This window comes from Rhipicephalus microplus, chromosome 1, assembly GCF_043290135.1.
Source record: "Rhipicephalus microplus isolate Deutch F79 chromosome 1, USDA_Rmic, whole genome shotgun sequence".
NCBI lineage: Eukaryota > Metazoa > Arthropoda > Arachnida > Ixodida > Ixodidae > Rhipicephalus > Rhipicephalus microplus.
Window position 1 is genome coordinate 215593788 of NC_134700.1, and position 27240 is coordinate 215621027.

The following is a 27240-nucleotide window of genomic DNA, read 5'->3' on the forward strand; positions in this document are numbered from 1 at the left end:
TTAAGTATCCAACGTGGCTGCAGAAAATCTTGCGAAGCTGATATGTGTACTCTGCGGACTGTAATCGAAAGCGCGAGTTGCCTCTTATTTTCATGAAAACTTCGCCTCTTGCAAGAACGAATCAGATTTATCGTGTCACGGGCAGTCCGGTATACTCACTGATGCACACGTCATACAAAGTGGTTTGTGTTCGTTTTTTGCTAATGCGTTAACACTGAGGCTAGCACCACTGAACAAGGGAGCGTTGGGAGCGTCTGCCTACTGATCATCCTTTAGAGGACGCTCCTGAATTCCGCTAGACGGCGCAGCAGTCTATGGACATTGCGAATAATCTCGCGAAAGCACACGAAAGCAACCGAGCAACACGCTAAGAGGAGACAGCACCATCCCAACATAATAAAATGAAGTTCCATAAGCTGTTGGCTTGATTAAGAGCATTTCATATATGCCTGGAAGGGCCAAAGGAAATGTACTGACACACGTGAATCCAGCCCTTGCATTAGAATGCGCTTCCATAAATTCTCGCACAATTTGTGACAGGTGCTTTTTTAACACTTCACACTGGTCATGCAAAAAATAAAAGAAGCGCACCTTATAGAGAGGACTAGAATTTCATCAGTGCCCCTTTTCTCGGCCTTCTTTGCACGTGCAATGTTCTTCCTTAATCAGGCGAACCAGTAATGAAGCTTTGTTCTGTGACATTGTGTAGGTGCTGCCTATTTTCGGCGTGACGCTCAAGTGCTTTTGTGTGCTTGCACAAGACTACACACGATAAAAGTTCCCAATAAAAACCATTCACAAGCTAGCATACTGTACTTCTGTCTGTCGGGCTCGGCTATTTTTTCTTCTTTTTCCTCGATGTGCTTTACCAGTTCAAGAACACAGATGAAACTTTCCAGAATCCGCTAGCGTATAACGAAAATTTTCAGTAGGACCTGATGATAGGCCCAGAGGCAACCTGTCAAAAGTGAAAATAAGTGAGGTACCTGTTCTCCGGCAACACATGGGTTGCGTGCCAAGCGACTACCGCTTGCCTGTGCTGCCCCGGTGTCTCTGATGATGAACGAGCTGTGCGGTCTTGGACGCAACTTAATGGGATCGGTGTCAGTGCCGTAGAAGATCAGATACCAGTGCTTTAGCTTGCCGGGGAACAGGGAGCGGCGCGGTCCATCGCTGGTGATGATGAGCCGCCACGTACCAGGAGCCGGTTCACCCCAGAAGTGCACAGACATAAAGGGCCAGTTGTTGAATGTGTCCTCCTGGGTGAAAATGAGTGGCTCACACTTGCACAGACATAAAGGAACAGGTAGGAAGCGAGGTGTGAAACATCCATGTTGGCTCGCGAGTGCCAATGAGTGGAAGGGCAGCAATTCTTGCTGAGTTTTTACTTCAGGGAAGAGGATGAGAATAATAAAAAAAGACGAAACAAGGAATGTTACTTATTAAGCTTAAGGCTCAAATTGTGTGAAAAAGAGAAGACATCTCTAATAAGCATTTTCGGGACACTTTCGAAAATGCATCCTCACAAATTCAACAGGTTGCTAAGACTGCAGTAACAGACACGTAAAGCTGACACTGGTTCACTATGACTAAATTACATGATTATTTAGCACAGCCAGTCAGTCCATAAACAAAAGCTTTTTTTTTTTTTTTTGCACCTAACTCCCTCAGATGGAGAAGAGCACAGGTGTCTGTACCTACATTAGACAGTTATGGTGTCCACAGCCTACTAAAGAAACGCACAATATGCATGTGCTCACAAAACTTAGACTGTGTCACAAACCAGTCACACATCAGCCAACTTGCACTGTAGTCAAACTTCATGCTGCTACTGTAAACAGTGCCCAATCAGACGTCTGTGCCATTAGCGAATTGCACAAGAGACAAAAATCGATGCCTATCTCTTTTACAAGCTGGTCCAACAGAAATTCAAAACATGTGCAAACACTGCAGTTTTAAGATTGAAGTTAGTATTTTTTTTTACTTAAGATGGAGAGCCCTTAAAATCTGACAAAAATACCAGCACATAGAAAAAGTTATGACAGGTAAATATAAAACACTAAAAATACCGCATTTCAAAACTGCAATATCACATTATTGCACATGACATTTACTAAAAGTTCATTACATTCAGATTTCATCACATTACACTTCCATTTTATGTCTTGTGAGAAATAATTACGGGATATAAAGGGTCCAGTTGAATCACTTGCATTATGTAATATTTTCAGGTGAATCTAACAACTAGAGTGCAAGTATGGCTTGTTGCTAGTAGGAAATGAGGCAAATGTTTGTACTACATAAGACGCACCTTCTCACTTTTTTATTTTTTTGTTCTTTATTAGTTTTTGTACAGCGATCCAACTGATACACTTCCCCTAAGTTAGGAGGAAAAGCACTGGCACTAACCTTGGAATCGTAAGACCGAGGGAGCAGCACATGAGAGTGAGTGCCCAGTGGAGAGACGAGAGTGATGCGAAGGTTTCCACGGGGCAAGAACTGAAGTGATAACACCACCTGCACGTGCTCCAAAAAGCGCACCGAATCGCGCCGACCCCAGCAGCCACTTGCGTTCATCTGCACCTCCAGCCTCTCTCCTTGACGATTCGGGATTGTCCTAGGTGATGGAATCAACAAGAATCAAGTAAAGAGTTCACCTAACATGAATCAGTTCTTACAGCTCAATATATTTTATACGCATGCAACAACATTAGGGCTAAGAATTAAATCCATGGCAGCTGCAACTTAACATCGAACATGATAGCACACACTAAGCAACACAAGCTCATGCTGCCACTGCTGAACCATACGAAAATAGTGAAGCGCAGCAAAGTGGCACTAGTATCCAGCACAACACCTTGAGCGATGCGAGAATTTGAAGTAATGGAAAGACATACAGAAGGAAACCTTTCAGCCTGTAATGACCTCACCATAAATAACATCGAGAAAATTTACAGAATGAAATGTCTCAGCTACAAATTCTAAGGTGCTAGGTGAGTTCTGATGAGACGAGTTTTACTGCCATATAACGAAAATATTTACAGTATAAAAAATACCGCATGCGGCTTTGTCACACCCTCAATCTCAGCCTACCTACTCCATACAAACATTGCATGCCTGTGCATACACACACACACACACACACACACACACACAAGCAATTTTAATGCAGAAGCACTAAAGAGCCGTGTCACAAAAATTTTGGTGTCGGTGGCATCGGTTGAGAGCTAGAAATCTGCATTTTCTGCAAGTGAGAAATCGCAGTGGAAGCAAATAATAAATATCAGTGCTCCGAGCTGGAATTGAACCCAGACCTTTTACATGGGACCGGGTGGTTTTCCGCAGAGCGATGCCTGCGCTTCAAACTGCTCCAGAAGAGAAGCCCTACACATGTGGTATGTTGCGGAAGGAGTTGCATCAAGAATGGTAATATTGAGTGGCAGAAATGTGAAATACCATCATGCGTGACACCGCGTGAACTGTAGGATGAGCGGGTTATATAAAGGTCGATCCATTACAAAGTGCTTAGACATCATCATTGTTATCTGCCAAATCATCAACAAAATGTGCTGCTGCATAGGTGCACATATTGGCTTGAGACTAGGGTTGTGCAAACAGTGAATTTTAGCTTCAAAGTGATTTCGAAGTGATTAGCAATTTTGTTCGAATAATTTTGAATTGAATACCATATATATTGCATATTACAAAGAAAAATGGGCATATTGTTATGACGTAACTGTAACCTGCACATTATTTTTAGAAAATCAAAACAGAATTCTATTTTTTTAATAAAATAAAGCTGAAACAACTTTGAATAGTAGCATGATCTGACTTTCGGTAGAACGCATGAGATAGCCTGTAAAATATGTCACTTTCAAAAATTAGCCATACTTTGCACATACAATTCGGCATAACAAGCGCTTAAGCTTTAAAAAATGAATCGATGCAAGGGTAATATCCTTATTTAACCTTGAAGTGTGGCTTCGCGGCAGTATGCATTTCCCCTGGATATGCGTTTTCACGGCATAGCATCCCTTCACCGCAATGAAATTACTGTACAGTGTCACATGTGGATTTTTATGCATCTATACGTTTGTTTCGAATAATTCAAAATTTACAATAAGTTAAATCCGATTCAAAGCTAATTAAAATACTGCATTATTCATTCGAATATATGAAGATTTCAACATTCACACAAGCCTACTAGACATGTAATGGGTACTTTACAAAATCATGAAATATGGAGTAGCGGGCACCTCGTAACTGTAGTTGCAGTACAGTTGCGAAGCATGAGAAATTAACGCATAGACAATGCGAACAGGCCACAATTATGTAACCGTGTTACACTCCCGAAGGCAAGGTTCAGCATCATCCAAAATTTTATTATTATTTTTTTTTTCGAGATAGAAAGCTTTCACAGGAACTGCAAAACTCTCGAAAAAAATTCATCAGACACACTGCCACAACAATCAACACGCACATACCATCCAGCATCTTCTGTATCAGACCGACAAACATGTTGTGGTGGAGCAGTAGTCCACTGTTCCGCCAGAGCTGTCATGGCATCTGCATCCATCAGGCCATAACCAAACTTGTGGCTGACTGTAAAGGTGAAGTAACGGAAAGAAACAAACAAATGTAATGTACTATTGAAAAAAAGAATTTTATGCCTGGTAAAAGTAATGTATCTAAATTTAAGAGCATTCCTATTACTGAAACATCTCAATAGTCCTACAGTGTAAGCAGGGTCACTCACCTCTGCGGCCAACGCCATTTGTAGTCCAGCCCTCCTCTCCCAGTAATGGCTCGGGCCGAGATGTCATCACGACAAGGTGTTGCATGTCGCGCCACGTGAGCTTTGGGCTGCAAGGGGGCAGAAGATATGCAATACGTTTTACAAGGGCCTGACAGATCACAGCTCGTTGCAAGATGAGATCGTGCTTCACATTAATGCTAAAGAAAAAGGCTTACTTGGCTTCCAAGGCAAGCGCACAGATTCCAGCAGCCAAAGGAGCCGATGCTGATGTTCCCGTATGTGCTTGGGTACATAAAGTGTCAGTGTTAGGTTTATGCCGAAATGAGAGGTCCATGTCAACTGTCACCTAAGGAAAAGAGTTCTCAATGTCAACTTCTGCAATAATGTTTACACGAAAGGTTTCATGTCTTCTTGCACACAAGTTGAAAAGTTATAATGGTAAGGCAGACTGTAAGGGAGACTGCGAGGTATGGGCCATTGTACTCAAAGACAAATGTTGCATCAGTGACAGGAAAGTTGAAGAGGGCAGAGCTTCCCTCCACAGGGTTACTGCATCAAGAGGTCTGGCAGTAATTAATCGTGATTTTACTTCCTCGAGGTTGACATAGAGTAAAGATTCTACAACTGAGCAAAAGAAATGAAATAAACTAAGTAAACAATTCAACACTCAGTGCCATATTTTGTCTTGCTTTGCCGATTTAAATTGGGCATCACTGTTTTTTCTTAACTTATTATATCATCGATGACAACTGGGGAACTTTCTTAGAAATGCTGCTGCTAACTGAACACACTTTGCTCGAGTACCTTATATATATATATATATATATATATATATATATATATATATATATATATATATATATATATATATATATATATATATATACACACACACACATAAAAAACAATGTCTTGATCTTTATATAAACTACACTGCGCAATTATTGGATTCTTGGTACAAATTAAAAACACTTTTATGGGCTCAGTTAGCGCACGCCCGGCTGCTTCTCTTTAGTGATGTACCAAGTGACTTCCTGGCAAAGCCATCTGCATGGCAGAGAGGCCAAACTGCAAGGTGAAATTTTTGTATATGTAACGTAAGAAGGTAGCGATGGTTAGGAGTTAGAAGAAGTAGATGAGGAAGAAGTGAGAATGGAATAAACATGGTGTATGAGCCAGGCCACGTCTTTCATTCATCATAGCGTCACACGAGTCAACTGGATGGAGACCTGCCGGCCCCTTCATCAGTCACTCAGCATCGACGCAGCTCTCCGCAAGACACCCTGACCACACATGGACTACTGTACACGCGCCTAGTATTACGCATCGACCAGCATCATGTCAGAACCATCTGCTGACCTTGACATCCCCAAGTACACCGGATCAGCGGACGACGGACCCGTAGAAGACTGGTTCAACCTCTTTGAGCTCCACGCCACCGCTGCATCATGGTCGGAATGGGAGATGATCACCAACTTCACTGACTACATCTCAGGTGAGGCATTCAAATTTTACCTCACCCAAATCTTCGAGAATGATGAGTCTTGGAAAAAGATCAAAGAAGAAATGATCACCTGTTTCAAAGAATATGATGAAGACCTGTCCATACTTCAACAGCGGAAGGCTTTTCAACTCACCCATCACAGTTACGCGAAGTCTTCCAGCAGTAAGCCTATTTTCCAAACAAGACCTCAGAGAAAATATACTACCATTGTACCGTCATATGACTCTTCTGAAAAAACGTCACGCATTCGAACACCGACTGGTAACTTGCACGTCACAACAGACAAGGTAAAGCCTGCGTATATTGAAAGGAATCTAGACCATTTCGCCAAAAGACTGAACCAGAAGCCGACTTTCCCATGAGCAACGAAATCGGCATTTTTAACGAGTTCACTGCACCACAACACTACAGATGTTACTTAATCACCCGAATCACTTGATGCTTCGTGTCACACAAAAGGCCCTGACAGTTTCGAACATGTGACGGCATTTGCACGTGACGAGCTGGTGAATCCTCACAATATCAGAACACACTCTGACGTTCCATACCAGAGGCTTTCGACAGACATTCTCAGGCTAATCACGCTGCAAAAAGAAAAATATACGCTATCAGAACCACCTCAAGCCATGCCTGTTGTGCTATCATTGTCAAGTGATAACACAAATGCGAGTCAAAGCACTGCAGAAATTTCGAATCTGCCAACGCCGGCGCATTGCCAACTGACAGAAGCATTTACAATCAATGATGACACACAACCGTCTTGGGAGCTTTCTCATCAGTCTGTCACGATGCTTTCATCGCAAGACAAGCCCAGCAGTACAGTATCTACTGATCACATCACCATGCAAAGAAAAGCAGACTCATGTTTCTAAAAGATGCCCATCTGACCAACTTTTGCAACAAGACGAGCAATTTCAACAAAGGCAACTCCACGAACTCCAGGAACTACAACGGACACACCAACAAGGACGACGACGCAAAGCAAGCCTCTTAAAACAAATTCAAGAAGCGAGGCATCTTCGCATAAGGGATCGGCGCCAGAAACGCGTTGGGCACAAAAGATCAAGACTGCGCCTAAGAGTACAGCTCCAAAACCTCAGGAAACACAGAACAAGACAAAAAGTCACCAGTTCTACCACGCAAGGATTCAGACACCATCCCATTAGTTTACAACAACGAGCACGCACGCAGCAAGGACAGCGATGCCGAACAACGACCTACTGCGACGCTTTCAAACAGCGTCCACTCCTCACAATAATGGCAGCTATTTCATCAGTTTCTACGCCCAAGGTGTACTTGTGTTTTCCAGAACGCAACAGTCAGCCTCGCCCACCAGAGCTGTACTAACCCCGGATTACTGCCCTCTCCTGTGAAATCTTTGTGCGACATTACGGAACTTCGATCTTATGTGGAACTACAGCCCATTTGAACATTTTTTTTTGTGTGTGTGTTCTAAGACTGCTTTGTTCATCAGGCACTGTAATATGCAATGTGCGCATTCTTTCGCGAAGAGGGGGAATCCTGTAACGTAAGAAGGTAGCGATGGTTAGGAGTTAGAAGAAGTAGATGAGGAAGAAGTGAGAATGGAATAAATAAACATGGCGTATGAGCCAGGCCACGTCTCCCATTCATCATAGCGTCACATATAGCTTGCTTTGTTTCTTTCTTTTAATCAATGTACCATTAGGCACGCACAACAAATACTCCCTCTAAAAATAAGATTACTTATCTGAGAGCCAGGCATACATTACCGTTGCCTGCCACAAGAAAGAGCTTGAATAAGGCTATTACCACTGCACGACTTCTTTAAAGAGAAATTTATAACCACTGGGCGAATAATTGAGGAAAGTGATCGCGTAATTCTCAAAACAAGAATGACATGTCTTTTCAAAAAGGTGCATAATCGAGAAACCAAATTCGAAAGGGATATTAAATATAGCATGCCCTTGTGCAAATAACCCAAAATGATGGTACCAAGCAAAAAGGAAACAGAAGTACCTTAAAAGCACACCACCATTTCTTATTATGTATATAAAAGAATGAAAATAAAAATACAAAATTAAAAAAAAAAAAACTTGCCAAAATTGGTAATACTTTGCACTTATCTGATATTTGAGTGCATATTTATGAATCAGTGTGTAATAATAAAAATATCTTTATTTCAATTATATATTTTTGTAAAGAACACTGATGAGAAATAATTGTTCAATAGCAAACTGTTTTTCGCTTTGCTCAAGAGATGCATAATAGGGTGACCACGCAAAGCTGAAACAGGCACTTGCTAGCTAATGTAAAGTCTTACCTTATAAACTCTGTAAAAGACCCTATTTATTGAAAACGATTTTCAACTTCAGAGAATTTGCATGTTCTTTTAAGTGAACCCTCTCTTGGACTACTGTAGTTCCAACATGCAACTGCCACTTTGTTTTATTAGGGCATTACGACAGTTTAGGCTGATTAGACGTTAGCATCTGGCTTCTTCGTAGCATTTCTATTCAGTGTTTTTTTGAACAAGAACATGCCATATACAAAATCAGTCATGTGACATTCAAGAACTGTATATACATACCAAAAAAGATGCAACTGTACTAAACTGCTGCCACTATTTCCAGCATGCGGCCTACAAACCCAGATGCACCACCAGCACCACAAGCATGCTTGCAGTCCGTATTATAGCACAGAATATAACGGGACTTACTTCGCCTTGTAAGGGCACCAAGGGTTCGTGCCATGGTGATTGTGAAGTATTGTTGAAGAGAATTGTGGGTGATTGTGAGTCCACTGTTAAAAGTTAGTGTTAGAGTGGCCTGTTTTATTCTGTCAAACATAAGATGGCCAGAGAGGTTTGTCAAGTGCAAACTTGGAGCACAGAAATAATTAGTACATAAGGTAAAAGTAAGTTCCTGCACATATGAATGTATGTCTCTTGTCCTGCAATTTTTCATAGCTTTAAGCCTAAATTTACATGCAGGCAAATTTGTAGATATATATTTCACATATATTTCAGATAACTATCTCTTTTATCAAAATGTATACAACACAAAACTAGCAATCATTATAGTAGGTGCTTAACAAGATAACCATATGGTCTATTGATTGTATAAATTGAGTATTTAAATGATTTGCAAAATTATTTAGGCCCAGTGCACCTTCCTTTTGTTTCACTCAGAGAGCCAGAGTTTAAGCATTATTATTAACATATCTGGGAAACTTTATAAAATGAATGCCAATCAATAATTTTAGGAGAGAGCTCAAGTACAGGAAACATAAGCAATATCGCATGCAAGAGTAATCATGTTCCACCGGGGAAGTGCTGGTGAATTAGATGCGAAACAGTTGTGAAAGACATTTTTTTTGTAATGCATATTTTTGTTCATATTCATTAACTAAGCAAACCGAATAGTTATCAATGATCTACGACATTATTTGAATACATGTTAATTGACTAAGAAGGCATACAATACTATATGTTAAAAGACTCTAGTTAAAACTCTTAAGTGCTTTTAATATTTCTTACTGCATTATCATCATCACCATTATTATTATTATTATTATTATTATTAATTTACAGCACATTACTGAACCAACCCTCAGATATGTAAAAGATATAAAGCAGTGAAACTTAGCCAGAGCTCATATCGGACGGGTACAGTTAAGTGCAGCAAGGAAAGGCCTGGTGCAAGATGAAGGCAGTGTGGCGATGCACTTATCGTAAAATGTTAAGCATCTGGGGTTCTTTAACGTGCACCCAAATCTGAGCACACGGGCCTACGAGAATGGAATAAAACTTGCAGCTCAATTCCCGAGAAACCTTATATCCAAAGTGCCCTTGCAGTTTAAGCTTTATTCCATTTTTAGTGCACATACATAGGTCAACGTGCTTTCAGTGCAGAAATGGAGATATTTAGGCTTGTGCAAATAGCGATTTTTTTATTCGAAGTGAATTCGAAGGGAATAGTGATATTGGTCGAATACCTTCGAATCAAGTTCGAATAGTATGGCATATAAAGAAAAATGGGCACATTTATCTTGACCTAGTTAACTTGCACAATATTTTTTTTTTTTAATTGAAATAAGGCCTTTAGGCAAATGGCATTTTTCGTTGTTGTTGTTCAAAGGAAGTCGAAACAACTGAGTAGTGGCAGAGTTTGACTTTTGGTAGGATTGAAGTGATAACCTGTAAAATATGTCACATGTAATAATTTATTATACTTAGAGTATATAAGCTGGCATAACATTAGCTTTTAGGCTTACAAATATGATAAATCTCTCAAATGGATTCATTTTTTAAAGCCTAAAAGCTTGTTTACCATTTGAGGGTAATATGTTCATTTAAAGGGACCCTGCAATGCTTTCAAAAAGCCATCAAATGAATTCACTAAAGAAGTTTATTGCCCCACGAATTCACCACCGCAAACATTTTTGAAATCCGTCCAGTACGAGCGGAGTTGCAAATATTTGTCCCACGCTGCAATTGCATTTTCATTTCTCGTCTGGAGGAAAGTGTTGAAAGCTGTCACAAACGACTCCAATTTTCGGATCATCCGCGAGCCCCATCTTCCAAGAAAGGGCGCTGTTGTGTTGGGGGGACGACATCCGGCGACTATAACGACCTAGCGTGGCGCTGGCTCGTCTTCCCTGCCGCTGTACCGGAAGGGGCACCGGCGGTCTAAACAAGGAAAATTACTCCCAGATGAGACGGGAGCCCGTGTACGCCCCTGAGGAGGTTTGAACTGCATCGGAATAGGCAGTTGACGTACAGCCAGCAACAAGTGCGGTCGTCGGTGTCGCGAGTCTCGCGTAGGCGGCGAGCATGGAGTGACCCGCGCAACGTATTGAGACGGCTGCAATTCTGGGCACCCTCGTCGTCTACCAAGCCGGCGAGATCTTCAGCGGCACCCGTCAACTCCCCTACGTGCACCAAGAGCTGGCCTGGTCCGTATGGAACTTTTTATTTTGACTTTTTTTAAACTGTTAAATTGTTTTAACCAGCCTTTTTTTTTTAAATCTATGTAGTTGTTTGCGCTGCGACACACATAGAAATTCAAAAGCGCGACCAATGATCATTCTGTAATTATTTTCTTGTAACCCTCTTTTATGATTTCCATCTTGTTATTTTATTAATGTTCCGCATATTTGTCTTTAGTTTGTATCTTTTGTAGTGTTTTATAGCATATTTTGTTATATAGCTGTTCTTTCCATCGTGCGTATCAGTTTCCTTCTTTGTTATTTTTGTTAACTCCTGCCTTTGTCCTTGCTTCAATTAAATGCTTGTTCGTTTTGTATAAAATCTCCGTGTCTGCTCTATGACTGCGTCGGTTAGGCCCACACATCACCACACGTGCAACCCCGCACGGGTCGACCGACCTGCAAATAAATTCGAAATGTACCACTTCGAGGCCTTTCAAGCGTCGCAGGCCGAAGCGTAAAGTGGAAGCCTGCGAGTCTGCCGCACGTCGATGTTGGATCGGCGGGGCCTCACCCCGCCGATCCAAAAGCTAAGTGTGACAAAAGCTAAGCAGGGGGGGATGGCATAGGGAAAAAAAAATATGTTGCATGTGCCTTGTGACCTTGAGCACTCTTTTTTTTTTTTTTTTCAAATACGCGGCTTTTCAGTGCAATCGTGCACTTACGCGTGGACGAGTCAGGGCCTCCCACCACAAGCCCGATAACGACCGAGCGCGCAAGCCCCGCCATGGTGGTCTAGTGGCTAAGGTACTAGGCTGCTGACCCGCAAGTCGCAGGATCGAATCCCAGCTGCGGCGGCTGCATTTCCTATGGAGGTGGAAATGTTGTAGGCCTGTCTGCTCAGATTTCGGTGCACGTTAAAGAACCCCAGGTGGACAAAATTTCCAGTGCCCTCCGCTATGGCGTCTATCATGATCACATCGTAGTTTTGGGACGTTAAACCCCACAAATCAATCAATCGACAGAGCGCACCATGCTCAAATCAGTCAATGGCTGATACAATGGCAGTAATGAGCGATTACTGAACTTGTGGAGCCATTTTCCGAAAGAAGAGAATAGTTTTTAGCTGACTTTGAGAATTTATCGTAAATTGCAAGCTGCGTTATACTATTTGGTTCACGTGTTCACGGTACCTTCGACTACCGATCGGCAGCGTATTCTGATCATGCTCAAGGAGTGTTGCAGGGCCCCTTTAAATTTGAAGTGCAGCTTTGCGGCAGAGCAGATTTCTTTTAAACAAATGCTTTCACGGCTTAGCAAATTCACACTGCACAGAAACCACATTCACATAGGGTTTTATGCGGACTAGTTTACAACTATTCGTTCATTGCGAATACTTCAAAATTTTGAATAATTTAAATTCACATCGTAGAGAATTCGAATACACTACTGGTCACTCGAATACTTGAAGCATTCGAATATTTGCACAAGCCTGGAGATTTGATCTCATGCTTTGGGAACCCCATGTGAAAAGCTGTACTGATAAGCTTATCTGTATGCAAGTGATCCTATATACCTCATTTGATAATATGATGAGTGCTCTTGCTTCTTCATCCTCATCTTATCTGCCTGTAAAGCTTCGAAGCAGCACAGGTAAAGAGATTTAACTAGCTTAAGCTTATTGTGGCAGAGTTTAAAGAGCATAAATGATATAAAGTGAAACAAGCTCCAGTTAGCGTACTAATACGTCACTGCAAGCACAATGCAAAAGATGCGCGCTGGGTGACATTACGACATGCCACGCCATTCTCCTCTGCCTCGACTCACCACATTGGCATCCTTGCCTGGTGAACCACTGCTGTAAGTAGTAGCAAGAGTGGAGGAGCACATCTCGAGGTACCAGGGCTTGGAGCCGTGCTGCGTGGCACTACTGATGGACAGCGTGTAGATGGAGTTGGTGTAGCCATCACAATTACAGTTGTCATTGAATCGCCCACCATTACCAGAAGCCCAGACAAAGATTGAACCCAGACCGCGGCGACCCTGAAACAGATGGATGTGTCAGACTCTTATCACACAACTAAGGCATTGTTTGTTTACAATAATGTGCTAAGGTAAACATGAATTATAAAAAAAAGGCTGTGATTCCTAAAAAATTAGGTGGAAAAAAAAATCAACTTGCTGCTGTAGCATTACCAGCCATGCGTGTCAGCTTGGTAGAAAATGTTAGAGCATTACAAACAATCAATACTTTTTTTTTTTTTAAACACAGCTCTGTGTACGATTCAAAGAATACATCAGAAGTCTGTGATGCAAGATGCTCTAATTTCATTCATTTTACAAAATACTGCACATTGAATGACCACTCAGAGTACAACAATGGAGGTGCAGTCGTGTTGACATAAATAAAAATGTCTATGTTTAAGGAAGTTTCTTAATATGCATCACTTAGTGAAACTAGCAGCAAAGAGACGTATTTAAACAGATGTATAAACAAAAGTAGGTTTTCACATTTTTGATAAAAATACAACTTCAACATTGTAGTGTATGCCCATCCTAGCAAAGTAAAGAGCCCAACTAAAGCACGACGATCGTATATTGCTGTGCTATAAAAAATGTGCATTGCAGCAAGCCCATTTAGCAAGCTGTCACGAATAGAGATACATAAACTGGTGTGCAGATGAGCGAGTCTACAAATCAAATAGCCACAACTTTCACACTCGTCACTCAGAAATAAAGCCCCCTTTCTTTGGTTTTCTTAGTTTTTCAGCAGCTTCTTACTCAACTCACTTTTGCAATGCCTTGAAAGAAAGCCTGCTTGGCTAGTTTTCCTGGGCCATCAACAGTTTTTCCGTCATCTTCAGGACCCCACGAAGCACTGTAGATGTCGATGTGGTTTGGATTCAAGCTGAGGGCACGAGCTTCCACTTCATCAGTTACTGTGCCATCCAGCATACGTACTCCTGCGTCAGGTTAACAGCATGGCAAGTTTCAAGCAAGCACCGCCGAGCTAAAGACCATAATGCTGCTCGATTCAGCATGTTATCTCAATATCATACATCAGTTATTGAAGTAACAGCTTCAACACCATGTACACCATGTGATTGATGGGAAAGAACCCATGAGGCTGAGAATTATTTCGTAGTACAGTCGAATCTCGATAATTCCAACTCGTAGGGGCCCCAAAATTTGTTTGAAGTAAAGGAGTTCAAATTAATAAAATCTAATTCAACGGAGGGCTCACCTGCAGTGGTGTATGTGCACTGCATGTGCACGAGGGGGAAGTTTCAGAACACTTACATTTATTCACAAATCACAGGACACCCGTCTATAACTGAAGTAATCGGTGATGCATGTCTGCACACATTTGCCTAGCAGCGAGTCAATCAACTTCGCATGCAGTTAACAAATCATGTCTACTTTGGCTTCAGCATTCTCCTGGCAAGAAAAGTAGTGCGCGGATATGTCCAGCATCGACAATGCTTCAGTATCACTAGGCGGAGGGAGGGGCACTTCATTGCTGTCACCAGAATCCTCGCTGCTAAGGGCGGAAGGGTCCTCAGATGTCGCCACTTGAGGGCACGCAGATTAAATTATTTCTGCATCAGTGATGACGCCAGACGTCCGCACACTGCTGTCCACCTGCACGTAACTTTCAAATGTCACGTCGTTCGGTAGAACACTGCTGAAGTGGTCAGAAACGCATTCATAATTGTCAGCAAAGATCTGCATTGCCTCTTCGTCACCAACTTCTTCAGCTTGAAAACTGCAGCGCTGAGCAAGGAACACGCTGTAAGCCACGGTGCCAGCATTCGGCACAAAAATGAGGTCTTGAAAAGTGCTGGAGGGTCTCCTCAAAAGCATTGCATCTTGCATCTCATCTAAACCGCAGAACTTGAATAATCGCAATAGGCCTTCTGTTTGGCTTAGTGAACATCGATAAAAACAAATTTTCGTAGCTTACTTTCCTTCTCAGCTGAGGAAAGGTTCACAAGGAGGTTGGCTAGTGTTGAGATTCAAAGACAGCCCAATAATGTACCAATTTCAAGAAAAAATATACTTCTTTCAAAAAAGCAAGAAGTTACCTCTGTTAGGGACTTACCTCCAATGCTGGCATTGTAGGCTACTCCAACTCCACAGTATTCATTTAGAGCTGTCGCTGCCACTTCTCCTGCACATCGCGTCCCATGTCTGTGATGAGATTAGTGACAATCGTGTTTTTAAAGGCCATACACTCATGGCACATTGTAATATTGAAAATTCTCATTAACGAGTTTTCCTTCAACACATAGATATTGCCGATGTTAAATATAAGGAAACGAATATTTAGTGCAGCATTGACTGGTGACTAAAAATACCTTCAGTCCAGTATACTATTTTTTTCAACTTCTTTTTATATTGAATTCTCCCAAAACTTACATAAAAATGCCGAGTTCTTGCCGACATGAAATATACAGAGAGAGCAGTAAGGTTAGAAGATTTGACTCTTCAACTGTTTCTGCACTTGTGTTTCGAACTCAGCATCACTGCTTTTACTTGCATACAAGATAGGCAATTTTGTTGAGTACAATTAGCTATTTCAAACAAAACGGTCTGATTAAATAGTATGCATAAATCAATTGACCAGTAATGTTTTTTCAGTTATTTGTGTTACATTTTACAGAGTTTGTAATTTATGAGAAAACATTTGAAAGTTGGACATCACATATGAATTTCAATGACACATACAAGTGCTACCTTCTTTTTCTTAGTTGCTTAAGTTTTAATTTAATACAATGCAAGAGATTCTCAAGGAGTGTGATGTCTTACTTGTTGTCATTGTTATCTTGAGGCATGGGATCATCATCATGATCATTGATGTCTGTGCTAGCGTAAGGATCCTGGAATGAAGCGAAATGACAAGTTGCTTCGTCGAAAAATTCAGCAATTGTGAACCCACGGATAGAATAAAATTAATATTTATTAACAATTTGTGTAAAGTTTTCCCACAAGTGTCAACTCATACAAGAATTTCTGCTAGGCAAGCATTTACAATATGCGCAGAGTGTTACAAAAAAGTGAAGAACTTTGCCACGTTTAAAGGGACACTAAAGACAAATATTAAGTAAATGTTGATTGCGAAAATAGATGTCCAGAAACCTCGTAGTCCTATTTTTCTGCCAAGGAAGTGCTTATTTTAAAATAAAATCATGTTTCGGTGGTCCACATTGCGCTAGCACACTTAAAATTACCTGCCTAAAGTGCATCAAGAGACGTAATAAATTGCTGCTTCTTCGTTTCTGTTTGATTCATGGAAAAAAGAACTCCCAAAGGAGTTCTTTCCCGTCGCTGTTGCAGTGTGCAACGTTGCCCAGCTTTACTAGACAGCCGCTGACACTAGTAGCAGCAGAGCGAAATTAGCGGGAGCCACAGCAGCAACAATGGCCATTGAACAATTTTCTGCTATGGCCTCTGAGATGGCAGGCGTGCTTGGATCAACTGGGCGCTGCTAGATGGCGCAGCCTGTCTAGTTTAACCAGGCAAAGACTGAACTTTTGAAACACTCATGCCATTCACCATTTTAACCTTTGGGAGTTCTTTTTTCCATGAATCAAACAGAAACGAAGAAGCAGCAATTTATTACGTCTCTTGATGCACGGAAAGTGCATACTTTATTTAGTGTAGCTAGTTCGATTACTAGTAATTAAATGAAGGTGGTAACCCTCATGTCATCAGGATCATTTTGTGAATGTCCTGCTCGTGGCACATGTGTTCTTGTGTATTTACATTACTTTCTCAATAAATAGGGCACTGCTGTTGATAATATTGCCATTTTAGACGTTGTCATACATTGAGCTTTCACTCTGACATAAATTGTTATTTGACTTTAGTGTGCCTTTAATAGCTCACATGACTCGGGATGTAAAATGAAGATGGGTGGCTATGTAAATAAATTAGGTTATGAGGGATGTGCAACACATATCTGTAATGGAGTTATATGGTTGCGAAGTGCAACTGATCAATGAAGAGAGTTTAAGGTATAGACACTGACACATGTTCAACTTTATTATTATTTTTTCATTGTTTGTGCGGTTTTAATTCAGTGTAACTATAACACAATACATGTCATTACTTTTAAAAAGGTACGGTTTTCTCCTCACTGAAATAATTTAGGCTTCCACCTGGAATAAACTTGAATAAAACATTTGGAAACATTTGTCACCAATTTTTGTTTCCCCGAATTATATGTGCCAACTTATACCAATACAAATAAGCATTAAAAAATAAAACAAAGGCAATACAATTGTATATGACAATAAATTTGATAAGCTTCACAGTCAAATTGCAACTGCCTAACTCACATAATTCTGAACTAAGTCCGGGTGATTGGTTTGGATTCCATCATCCAAAATGGTAACCACGACGCCTTTTCCTGTGTAACCTCTTTCCCAAGCTGGTGCGACATTCATGTCATGACCTCCAATGGCTCCACCATTCTGAGAAGAAAGAAATTGAAGGGACATGACAGCTGGGGATTAAAAGAACTACCAGAGGTGAGAAAAATTTTAATCAGAAAAGCTAGTAGGCATAAAGCCCAGAAACTGCACAGGAAGGTTACTTAATGCTAGCAAGGATAGAAGCACCTGTTCTTTTTCTGTTGCACTCAGGACTCAATTATGCCTTAAGAATTATATCTAGTAAATATACTAAAATAAATTGAGAAAGTAATTAGTATGCTTATCAGGGTAAGAGTCCCTTGTCCCATAAACTTTACAAACAAAGAATTAAGTCATGCAAACAAGCCCCAGCAGCTTCTCTGTAGTCATAGCTTTCAGTTGAAACTGGAGTGTTGTAGAGAAGGTTCTGCAGCTAAACTTCAACTTTTTTTGGTCTGATGTGGTAGACAGGTTATGTTGTTTTACTTCGTTTTTGCCCTGTTTGTCATTGTTGTATAAGAGGTGTAACAAATAACTGAAAGCTCTGCCAAAAACTACACCTCAAGTAACAATGAGCCTTTACAAAAGCTCTTTGTTCGTGTGTTAGCCAAAAGTCAAATCTGCACTGTCAGATTTCACTATTCATTGAAGTCCTGAATGTAGACTCAATTGCATTTTCCAAACTAAAGTTTGATGAACTTAGAGCACATGTTCCTTGGCATGTGAATTTACCCACAGCCATGGTTATAACTGCACGTCTTCCTATGATTGTCAAGTAACAATTATAACCCAAGCTAGTTCATTCACCAACCAACACATTTATAAACGTCATTACATCTACACCAGAGCATTGAGACCTTTGGTGTCCTTAAAAGAAGCACTTAGGAAAGTTTTTTTTCCAACAGCAAAGAGCTGACATAATGCATATGAAAGACTGCTGTTAATCATAGGCTACACAGGTCAAGTTCCAACCAGTGAAAGATAACAAATCACCTCTATCAGGCTGCTAGCATGGCAAAACATCAGCATCATAAGTTTTTTTTTTTTTTTTTTTCGAGGTGCTCACTGAGAGAGAAGCCTGGTCATACAGGCTTTTCGCACAATATCAATAAAGAATGACAAAGTACTTTTTGTAAAAGTACGAAACAACAATATTAATGTTAAATCCTGTAAACAACATAAAGTACAGTTCCTTACAAGTTACATTCAATTTATAAGCAAAGAGGTCATGTTATTAATTCAATAGGTGAAAAGTGAATTTTGGAACCAAATCCTGAAGTGACAGCAAATCAAATCGAATATGAATCATATTACTTGAATAGTTTCCAAATAGTAAGGCAACTATTTTTAAAATAGCAGTCAAATTCCACAACATTTTGTTGGAAACTAATATGAACAGAGTTCTCCTCCAATAAAAGAACATTACAATTACTTTTCAGACACAAAAAATGCCCAATTAAATAAACAGACGCAAGCTCATACGCTGTAGCGACTAGAGCCTTAAGGATATTTTGTCACTGAAGGTTGAAATGCAGCAATGACTGAAGTATTCAAGGTTGTACTTTGCCACCAGCTTTTAAATAAAACTGAAACGCCAAAAGTTAAATTATACTGAATGCCACATATACAGATAAACATGTAATGAAATAGATAAACTGATTAGAGGCACATGTCTTTGCACCAAAAGCAGATAAACATCGGCGCTGAATACTGTATATGTAAGGACAATTTACCTAAGCACAACATTTGCACCTGTTGTCATTCCCGTAAACAGGCACAAAAATTTCATTTCTGAAGATGACTGCAGCCGTAGCACACATATTCTAATTATGATAGCATATTGATGACAACTTAAAGTTTGTCAGCACTATAGTTTTAAGTAAAAACGCCCTTATTCAGCGACTAGGATACTGTTGATAGTTATTTAAAAGCTGCTAGCACCATGGTAATTCCCTTATTAAAACAAGAAAAATGACCCCTCGTTGTTCCAACATATTGTTTCTTCAGAATTTTCCTGCAGGTGCCGATTATTCAAAAAATATCCAACAAATGTTCGGTATTTAGAATATGCCCTATTCGATTCATTATTAAAAATTTTTAAATATTTACACACCCCTATTTAATTTACACAAATTATTTCTGTGTGGCTGCTTCTCATTGCCATCTCATGCAATCAGCTGTTGAATTGTTTCTGTATGGTTGCTGGCGATTGCTGTCAACATGCAATTACTAACAGTAATGAGGTTAGCAATAATTTGGCATTCACTTTAAAAGGCACATGTTCTGGTGTGGTAAAAAAAATATAAATAAAAGTGAGCATTGAACTTGTCCTTAAAATTTAACTGGTGAGGCAACATGGCTAAAAACGCATACAAATAAAAATTTTTAACGCACGTGACATCTTATCATTACTTCAAGTGTTCCTATAAATGTCTTACAAGGAAATATATCAATGAAAATGCACAAAAGTAAGCCCCTGTAAAGAGAGATAAAGATAAAAAAACTAGATAACAGAAACCTGCCATGCCTTCAAAAACAGGGCGGACAAGGACTGCAGCCGCAGCTGCTGACCCCGCTATTATTCCCCGCAGCTGTCACATGCGCCAAAACGGAAGAAAGACTATAGGCAAGACAAAGCAAATGCTTCGCGAGGACAAGTTTCTATCATCACAATGACAGCCTGTATTCTTTCCAAGTGGTCTGCAAACTGTGTTTCCATTTGTAGCCCAGACATTACAAGATTATAAGTCTTTGAGAGCTCTGGAAGCAGAGACAGCAAGTTCCGTTCAATTCACGCACAGTTCACAGTGGGCGGCAATAATAATTAACATCACACAGTGGTTAAACCACGGCATTATAAATAACGATAAAGAGAAAGTTTGTGGCAAAAAAAAATTCTATTAAAAAGAAACGACTGATGCAAACTGGAAAATACAAGGGCAAACTGAAACTGAGAGGTGCTCGACAAAACCAGATCCTAAATTTTGCTCAGCTGTTCAAGTGATTCATTCAAGATTCTCTCACTTAGTATAACATGAGACAACATCTGAAACATAAAGTGAAACAACTTTATTAGGTCAATAATAGACGTGAGTTAAATCAGCGAAAGTTATAATGCAAACCACAAATATTTGATGACAAGCACTCGTGGCTTGACATATCCAATCACAACTGCGTAGTACCTTGGTTGATATGTGGGGTTTAACGTCCCAAAACCACCATATGATTATGTGAGACGCCGTAGTGGGGGACTCCCGAAATTTTGACCACCTGAGGTTCTTTAACCTGCACCGAAATCTAAGGACATGGGCCTACAACATTTCTGCCTCCATCGGAAATGCAGCCGCCGCAGCCGGGATTCGATCCCACGACCTGCGGTTCAGCAGCCGAGTACCTTAGCCACTAAACCACTGCGGCGGGGCCTACGCAATAACTTGCCTCTTTTTTTTTTGAAAGCTGCATACAGTGCAATGCAACAGGCAAAGCAACTAATTTTATTAAAGCGTACTTGACTGGGCTTGTTGGTTAATTTAAGTTAAGAGAGAATTGAGCAATGACATGACACGAGAAGTGATAAACACAAGCACTCATACTTCTTAACTCTTGTTGTCCTACCTTGGCACAACAAATGCTAAGCCCAATAACATGCACTTGTCATAGCACTTGTTATTTAACTAATCTTATTCTTTATTCAGATGCGTAAATGTGAACTGCTTCTCAACGACCCAACCTGTGTCCACGCACAGCTAGAAGAAATAGTTGCTTACATGAATCTCAAGTTGTCAATGTATCCTAAAAAACACGCACAATTAGATAAACTAAAAAAGAAAGATTCAATATAATATGGCTAAATGACTCACAATAAAGACTTGCATATCATTTGGTAGCAGCGCATCGTTACTTTCCTTAGCGTGTAAAGACATGCATTTCATTGGTTTGTTTAGTGAACAAGCAGGTGTAAGTACAGCTTTCGTCACATTTTACCAAGCAGGATACATTAACGAAACAGGTTTTTAAGTATCGGCAAAAAAAGCAGGTGTAAGTACAGCTTTCGTCACAATTTACCAAGCAGGATACGTTAACGAAACAGGTTTTCAAGTATCGGCAAAAATGTGCGTACCAAGTACCACTGCTTTTCATAGAGTGGATCTGAGAAGATCCGATAGGAGCGGTGAAACTCCTGGTAGCGTATTTCATCCAAGTGAACATCTCGCTTGACTCTTCGCTTGACAGTTTGCTGCTCAAACCACCGTACCTGAAATACAAATGTACAGGAGTTTCAAGTTATGTGCACTCTGTGATCACTGAAACTTCACGCAAGGAGAAGCAATCGTGCACAGAAAGTTCTTAGATGTAACACCCAAACTGAAAAGGAAAAACTGACCGATTCAAGCCTAAGTTTTGGGTCTTCAGATTATCTGCAAACAAGCACTGAAGCAAAATTTTAAAAATATCTATACGATCTCAACATCTAACTTGCTCTAAACAAAACCCTTGGTAGATGTGAGCAAGCATTTGCATGCACTACGTATAATGTCTGCTATGCTGTATATGTTACATTGTATGCTATCTACAATCTTTTACATGGATAAGAACATGTTTGCGAGTAAACTGAAGATCAATAATTGGATGAAGGCTAAAACATTTCTAACACAAACAGTATCTTTTCCACCTCTTCAACTTTACTCAAAGCAATATCATTGCACTGAGTAAAAAGGAAACAACAGAGAGACAGTAATAGTCCCTCATATCAGTAAGTAAGCTAACTTATAAAAAGTGACAAAACAGGTGTCTGTAGAAATGCAAAGAAATAAGACCTGCAAGTTCTAACAAAACTTACGAAAAGGAGGTAAAACTGGCTTTTTCATTTGTCCTCCAGAATACTGCTTCATTTAATATAGTACCCAGCCAATCTCAGTACAAACATAATGCAGTGCAATATTCCCCATGTGAAAAGCGAAAAGGTTTTCTTCTTTTTTTCAAGACTAACCTAATGTACTGTATATTGCATTCATAACTTAGCTTATCTTTACTCTTGATAGATATCCTTTAATAGGAGATTAATTTTCTCACACGTGACTGTCGTAAAGAATGCGTCAATCATATTGTAACCCCATGATCATTTTTGAAAAATAATTCTTACTTGTTCGTCCTTGTGCAGAACATGATGATGAACGTGACTTGCTTCTATAGAACGTTTGCGTATAGCGTGGTGCTCAAATAAGTAGAAGTTTTCTAGGGACCCAATCTGCATAGACGAAAACATTGGCACGCTTGATGCAGTGCACTGCTACAGAACCATCGTAAATGTTGAGAAAGAATGCATCCACAGTGAAAAAATACTGTGGAATAGCATTAGCTATAATTATAACCATGGCAGCATGGTTTGTCGTTTTGTTTAAATCTTGCAGTTAAAATGTTTGTATTAACAAAATACACACTTAATAGAACACCAATTAAATTTATTTATTTATTTATTTATTATACCCTCAGGGTTTTCACATTACAGAGGGGAGGGACATGTTACATGTCAAAAATGGGAAACAACACTTGATAAATATATACAAGAATGAAATTTCAATAATTGGCAGAATAATACAGAACTACGTTATATATAAACTACGTCAACAAAGACAACGTAGCATTAGCAATAATGCAGGTAGTACATGTTCAAGCTTTAAGCAAAGAACAATAAACAATCCCAAAAAACAACAACAAAAAACAAAAAGGACATGACACACACACACACACACACACACATAACACAAAGCGGAAATCAAGTAGCGCCAAACATGTTTTGTAAAAAACCTCAAAACGTGATGTTTCGGTGATTGCGGTAGCTGATCGTGAGAGTAGATTCCATTGAGATGTAGTTCTTGGAATGAAAGCGTGCAAATGGGTTGTGGTTCTGCATTGAGGAATGTGAACTTTTTGTGGATGATCGATTCTAGGCGATATGAATGAGGGGGGGTTTAACGAAATGTTCGCGAAGGCTATTGTTATGATAATAAAGCTAATGAAAGAGACTTAGCCGGGCTATTTTATGCCGAATGGCGAATTGGCTCTAGAAAGCTTTAGAAAGCTTTAAAAAAAAAACGGTCGGCCTGCGCAGTACGTGCCGCACAGTCACAGCGAAAGCTGGAAAAGCGGCCTTCCTAGACCCCTTTTAAAACTCTTACTAAATGCCAAGCTTACTTGCACGGTAACCACTAGCCATAACTCGTCACAATTTTTGTGTAATTGGGGGTATTCACTATGCAATTCTTCGCCATTCTTCGGAGAAGTGTGGTACCCACTACACACTTGCAAGAAATTTTGTTCAACTTTTTCATGCTGTGGCTGACGAGGATGAAAAATTATGTCTGAAGCTTTTGTAATGGGTTGGAGCATTCAACCACCCAGTGATTACACAGTTCACATTATGTGACGCCTGGTTGTTCCCTTGCTGTTCCAACACAATTTGTTACTCATATTACGGTGACTCCTTTACCAACATAAAGCCTGTATAGGATCAGTTTATAATGAAGTTTGAAGCATTGGCGAGGAAGGAGGAGCAGAAAGGAAGGAGGAAGGACAGGAAGAGAGCATTGGCGAGGCTCAGTGGTAGAATACAGGACTGGCACGCAGTGGACCTGGTTCAAATCCCGTTGCGTCCTTAAAATTTTTCATTTAGTTAGCTTTTTCTTGTTTAGTGTGATGGTGATTACAGACACCGGCGGTGGCAACGGACAACTACGGTTCCAAAAACGACCCTCCTTGTGATCTAACGGTTTCCGCTGTAAAAATATAAACGCAGGGAGTGAAGTAACTTCCAAGAAATCGTAAATGCTTGTAGACTTACAAAAATCGTCTAGCTTTTTTTTATTTTCTTGATCAAAACACACATGCAGGCCAAGAAAGTTTCTCAAGTGTTTTGGTTAAACAATAGCATCATGATGTATTGCCTCCAGCAGTTAATTACATCTGGATTGCAAATACAACTCCCACTTGACTACTGTACTATTAACTAGCACATGTTTATGTTTTAATAGCAATGGCTGTTCAATGGCGATTTTCTCAACAGATTGCGTGTAGTGAAGCTGACCCAGTGTGTGAAATTTACGGGGTGACCTATTGTATATGGCAGTGAATGGCACATGTGTGCCATCCATAAGCAAGCGAAAATTCTTTCTGCACACAGACCAATGACCTGTAGCAAACACATTTAGCTAATTCTAGAATGAATACATGACCATGCTCCATGAGAACTAAGACCATTTTTGCTAAGCAACTTTTCTGCGCAAGCCAGGCAATAGCACATGTAAGCGTTAGTAGACAAGGCTGTGTCAATTTATGTGTTGCTAAATGAGCTATAAGATTCAGTATTTCTACACTGAAACCTATTCTTAAGTGTGAAGAAACAAAATGAAGCCAAAGCAGAATTTTAATAAGAGAAAAGATATAGACAAAATGAAAAGATGAAGGTTGCCAAACTAGGAAATGGATAGAGTGCCTTTATATCCAGCAAACCTAGAACAGTTGTGCCAACGAGCTGCTATATTCACTTTTTTGCACCAGCACAGGAGGATCTCATCACTAACACACGCAGCCTTTTTTTTTTTTTTTTTTTTACAGCGAAAGCTGTTATGAGATCACAACTCGGACAATGCGCTGCGCCATAGTTGTCCGCCGCCACCGGTGTACATAACTCTATTGCATGAAATAATAAAAAAAACCTACTACCAAGGACACAGTGACGCTCAAGCCAGGGTTCGCTGCATGTTAGCCTAGTATTCTACCACTGAGCCATGCCGGTGCTTGGGACTTGTTCGCAAACTTGCCTTAGGCAGGCCTGATGTCGGGAAAGTAATCGTGTTAATATGAGGAATAAAACGTTTTAGAACAGCACAAAAACGACCAGGCGCCAAACAATGGGAATAATGTAACGAGCGGGTCGTACAATGCTCCAACCCATCACAAAAGCTTGTTCTTGATCACCTATTAGTTGTGGCACATACCCACTTCAGGCATGATTCCTCCTCATTTTCAGCCACTGCATGAACAATTGGTACAAAATTCCTTGCAAGTTTTTAGAGGATACCACGATTCTCAGAAGAATGACAAAAAATAGTAATGCAAATGCCGGCCTACTACTCAGAAATTATTATTATTAATGCCGTAGTGGGTACCCAGCAAGTGTGCTTGCAGCAGTTAACCCAATGAGTGTTAAGAAAAGGCTCTGAAAGGGCGCTCTTCTAGCTTTCGCTGTGACTGTGCTGCACCTTCCGCACAGGCCTGGTGTTTTTTTTTTTTTTTTTTTTGTAGGTGCTACTCGCTTTTTGGTCAATCTTCCCAATTATGTATGTATTTTCTGTTGCACAGGCCTGGTAATTTTTTATTTTTTTTGTAGGTGCTACTCGCTTTTTGGTCAATCTTCCCAATTATGTATGTATTTTCTGTTTGCCTGGTCTGTTCTAAGGTAAAAATAAGAAAAAAAACTATGGCCCTTAACAATCTATTGAGTATACAGGAACTCAATAATTGAAAGTGAGGATACTAAATGTAAGTGCTAAGCTTCTAAATACTGACAGTAAAAAAAAGCGAAACTCATAGAGAGAGACAAGCAAAGAAAAGCAGAAGCATGATGTAAGATAGGTATTGCCTGCACAGTGGAAAGATATGAGGTTAAGAATAATCTAACAGTCCATCCGCATTAAAAAAAAAAAAAAGCTGATAAAGATGCTTTCAGTAGCCTTACGTATGATACAGTGCTGCCAAGGTCCCAAGATTATTTAAGCATGAAGCATTTCTTGGCAAACCAAGGGCACTTGACTATTTCTATATTCATCAGACGCTTATGTCTGGATGCTCTTACAGTCACCACCTTTAGTTTGTATGGACCAAAATTGGCGTAGGTAGACACAAATGTGTAACGAACATGACCAACAGGTCTATGACATGGATAACATAGTATGCCTGTCGTGAACATCATAAAACATTTACCACCTGTTCTGTGCGACATATACCCCTGTACTATGGCCCCACAGTTATGCCCCAATGGTGAAGAGCAAAAACAAGAAAAACATGCATCGAAGATATCATAATATACTTAGCATTAAACATGAGAAAAGCATACTATTTATTACAATTAGCAATCTTAATGTATCAAATAAACAGACAAGTGTGCTCTATTGTGCTCCAACAACGCAGCACACATCCTAAATAAATGTGATAAATGAGTGCCGATGATTGCCTGACATTAGGTGAGGTGGTGCTTGTCAAACATCAATGAAGCTTGCAATGCTGGCTATCCCTTGTCATGCAAATAACCACTGAATTTACAAATAGACATAAATCTACCTTGCAACACTTGGCTCAAAGCCAAACAATGCCACACAGCCAGCTCCTTGCTGACTGCGTTGCATGACAAGGATTCCCACGGTGCATGGGATTCGCCGGAATTTTTTATTTTACAGCACTCTGCTATCTATATGTGGCTGAGACAAGATCATAGAGGATATTTCAGAACATCGACAAATGGGCAATGCTAAAATCTTTGACAAACATTTCCTGTTCTCTGAATCACTGCATGTAAGCCTTCTGTATATTCATCTACTTTGCGATTCAACTTTTTACTTAAGCCTGCCAGTTGTTGGTGCACGTTTGTATCATGCATA

The 27240-nt window shown here is 40.1% G+C and overlaps 1 protein-coding gene across 1 annotated transcript in view; it reads right to left on the reverse strand.

Moving 5' to 3' along the window:
• LOC142807179 (furin-like) overlaps positions 1–27240 on the reverse strand; it is a 65970-nt gene that overhangs the window by 36453 nt on the left and 2277 nt on the right. Inside the window, exons 2-13 of the mRNA XM_075891328.1 lie at positions 22728–22832; positions 21705–21839; positions 17510–17644; positions 15978–16048; positions 15271–15359; positions 13959–14131; positions 12996–13211; positions 4972–5102; positions 4757–4863; positions 4485–4602; positions 2410–2617; positions 987–1259 (exon numbers count right to left, since the gene is read on the reverse strand). Coding sequence (XP_075747443.1) covers positions 987–1259; positions 2410–2617; positions 4485–4602; positions 4757–4863; positions 4972–5102; positions 12996–13211; positions 13959–14131; positions 15271–15359; positions 15978–16048; positions 17510–17644; positions 21705–21839; positions 22728–22832 — 1761 coding nt within the window. The remainder of the gene's footprint in view (positions 1–986; positions 1260–2409; positions 2618–4484; positions 4603–4756; positions 4864–4971; positions 5103–12995; positions 13212–13958; positions 14132–15270; positions 15360–15977; positions 16049–17509; positions 17645–21704; positions 21840–22727; positions 22833–27240) is intronic.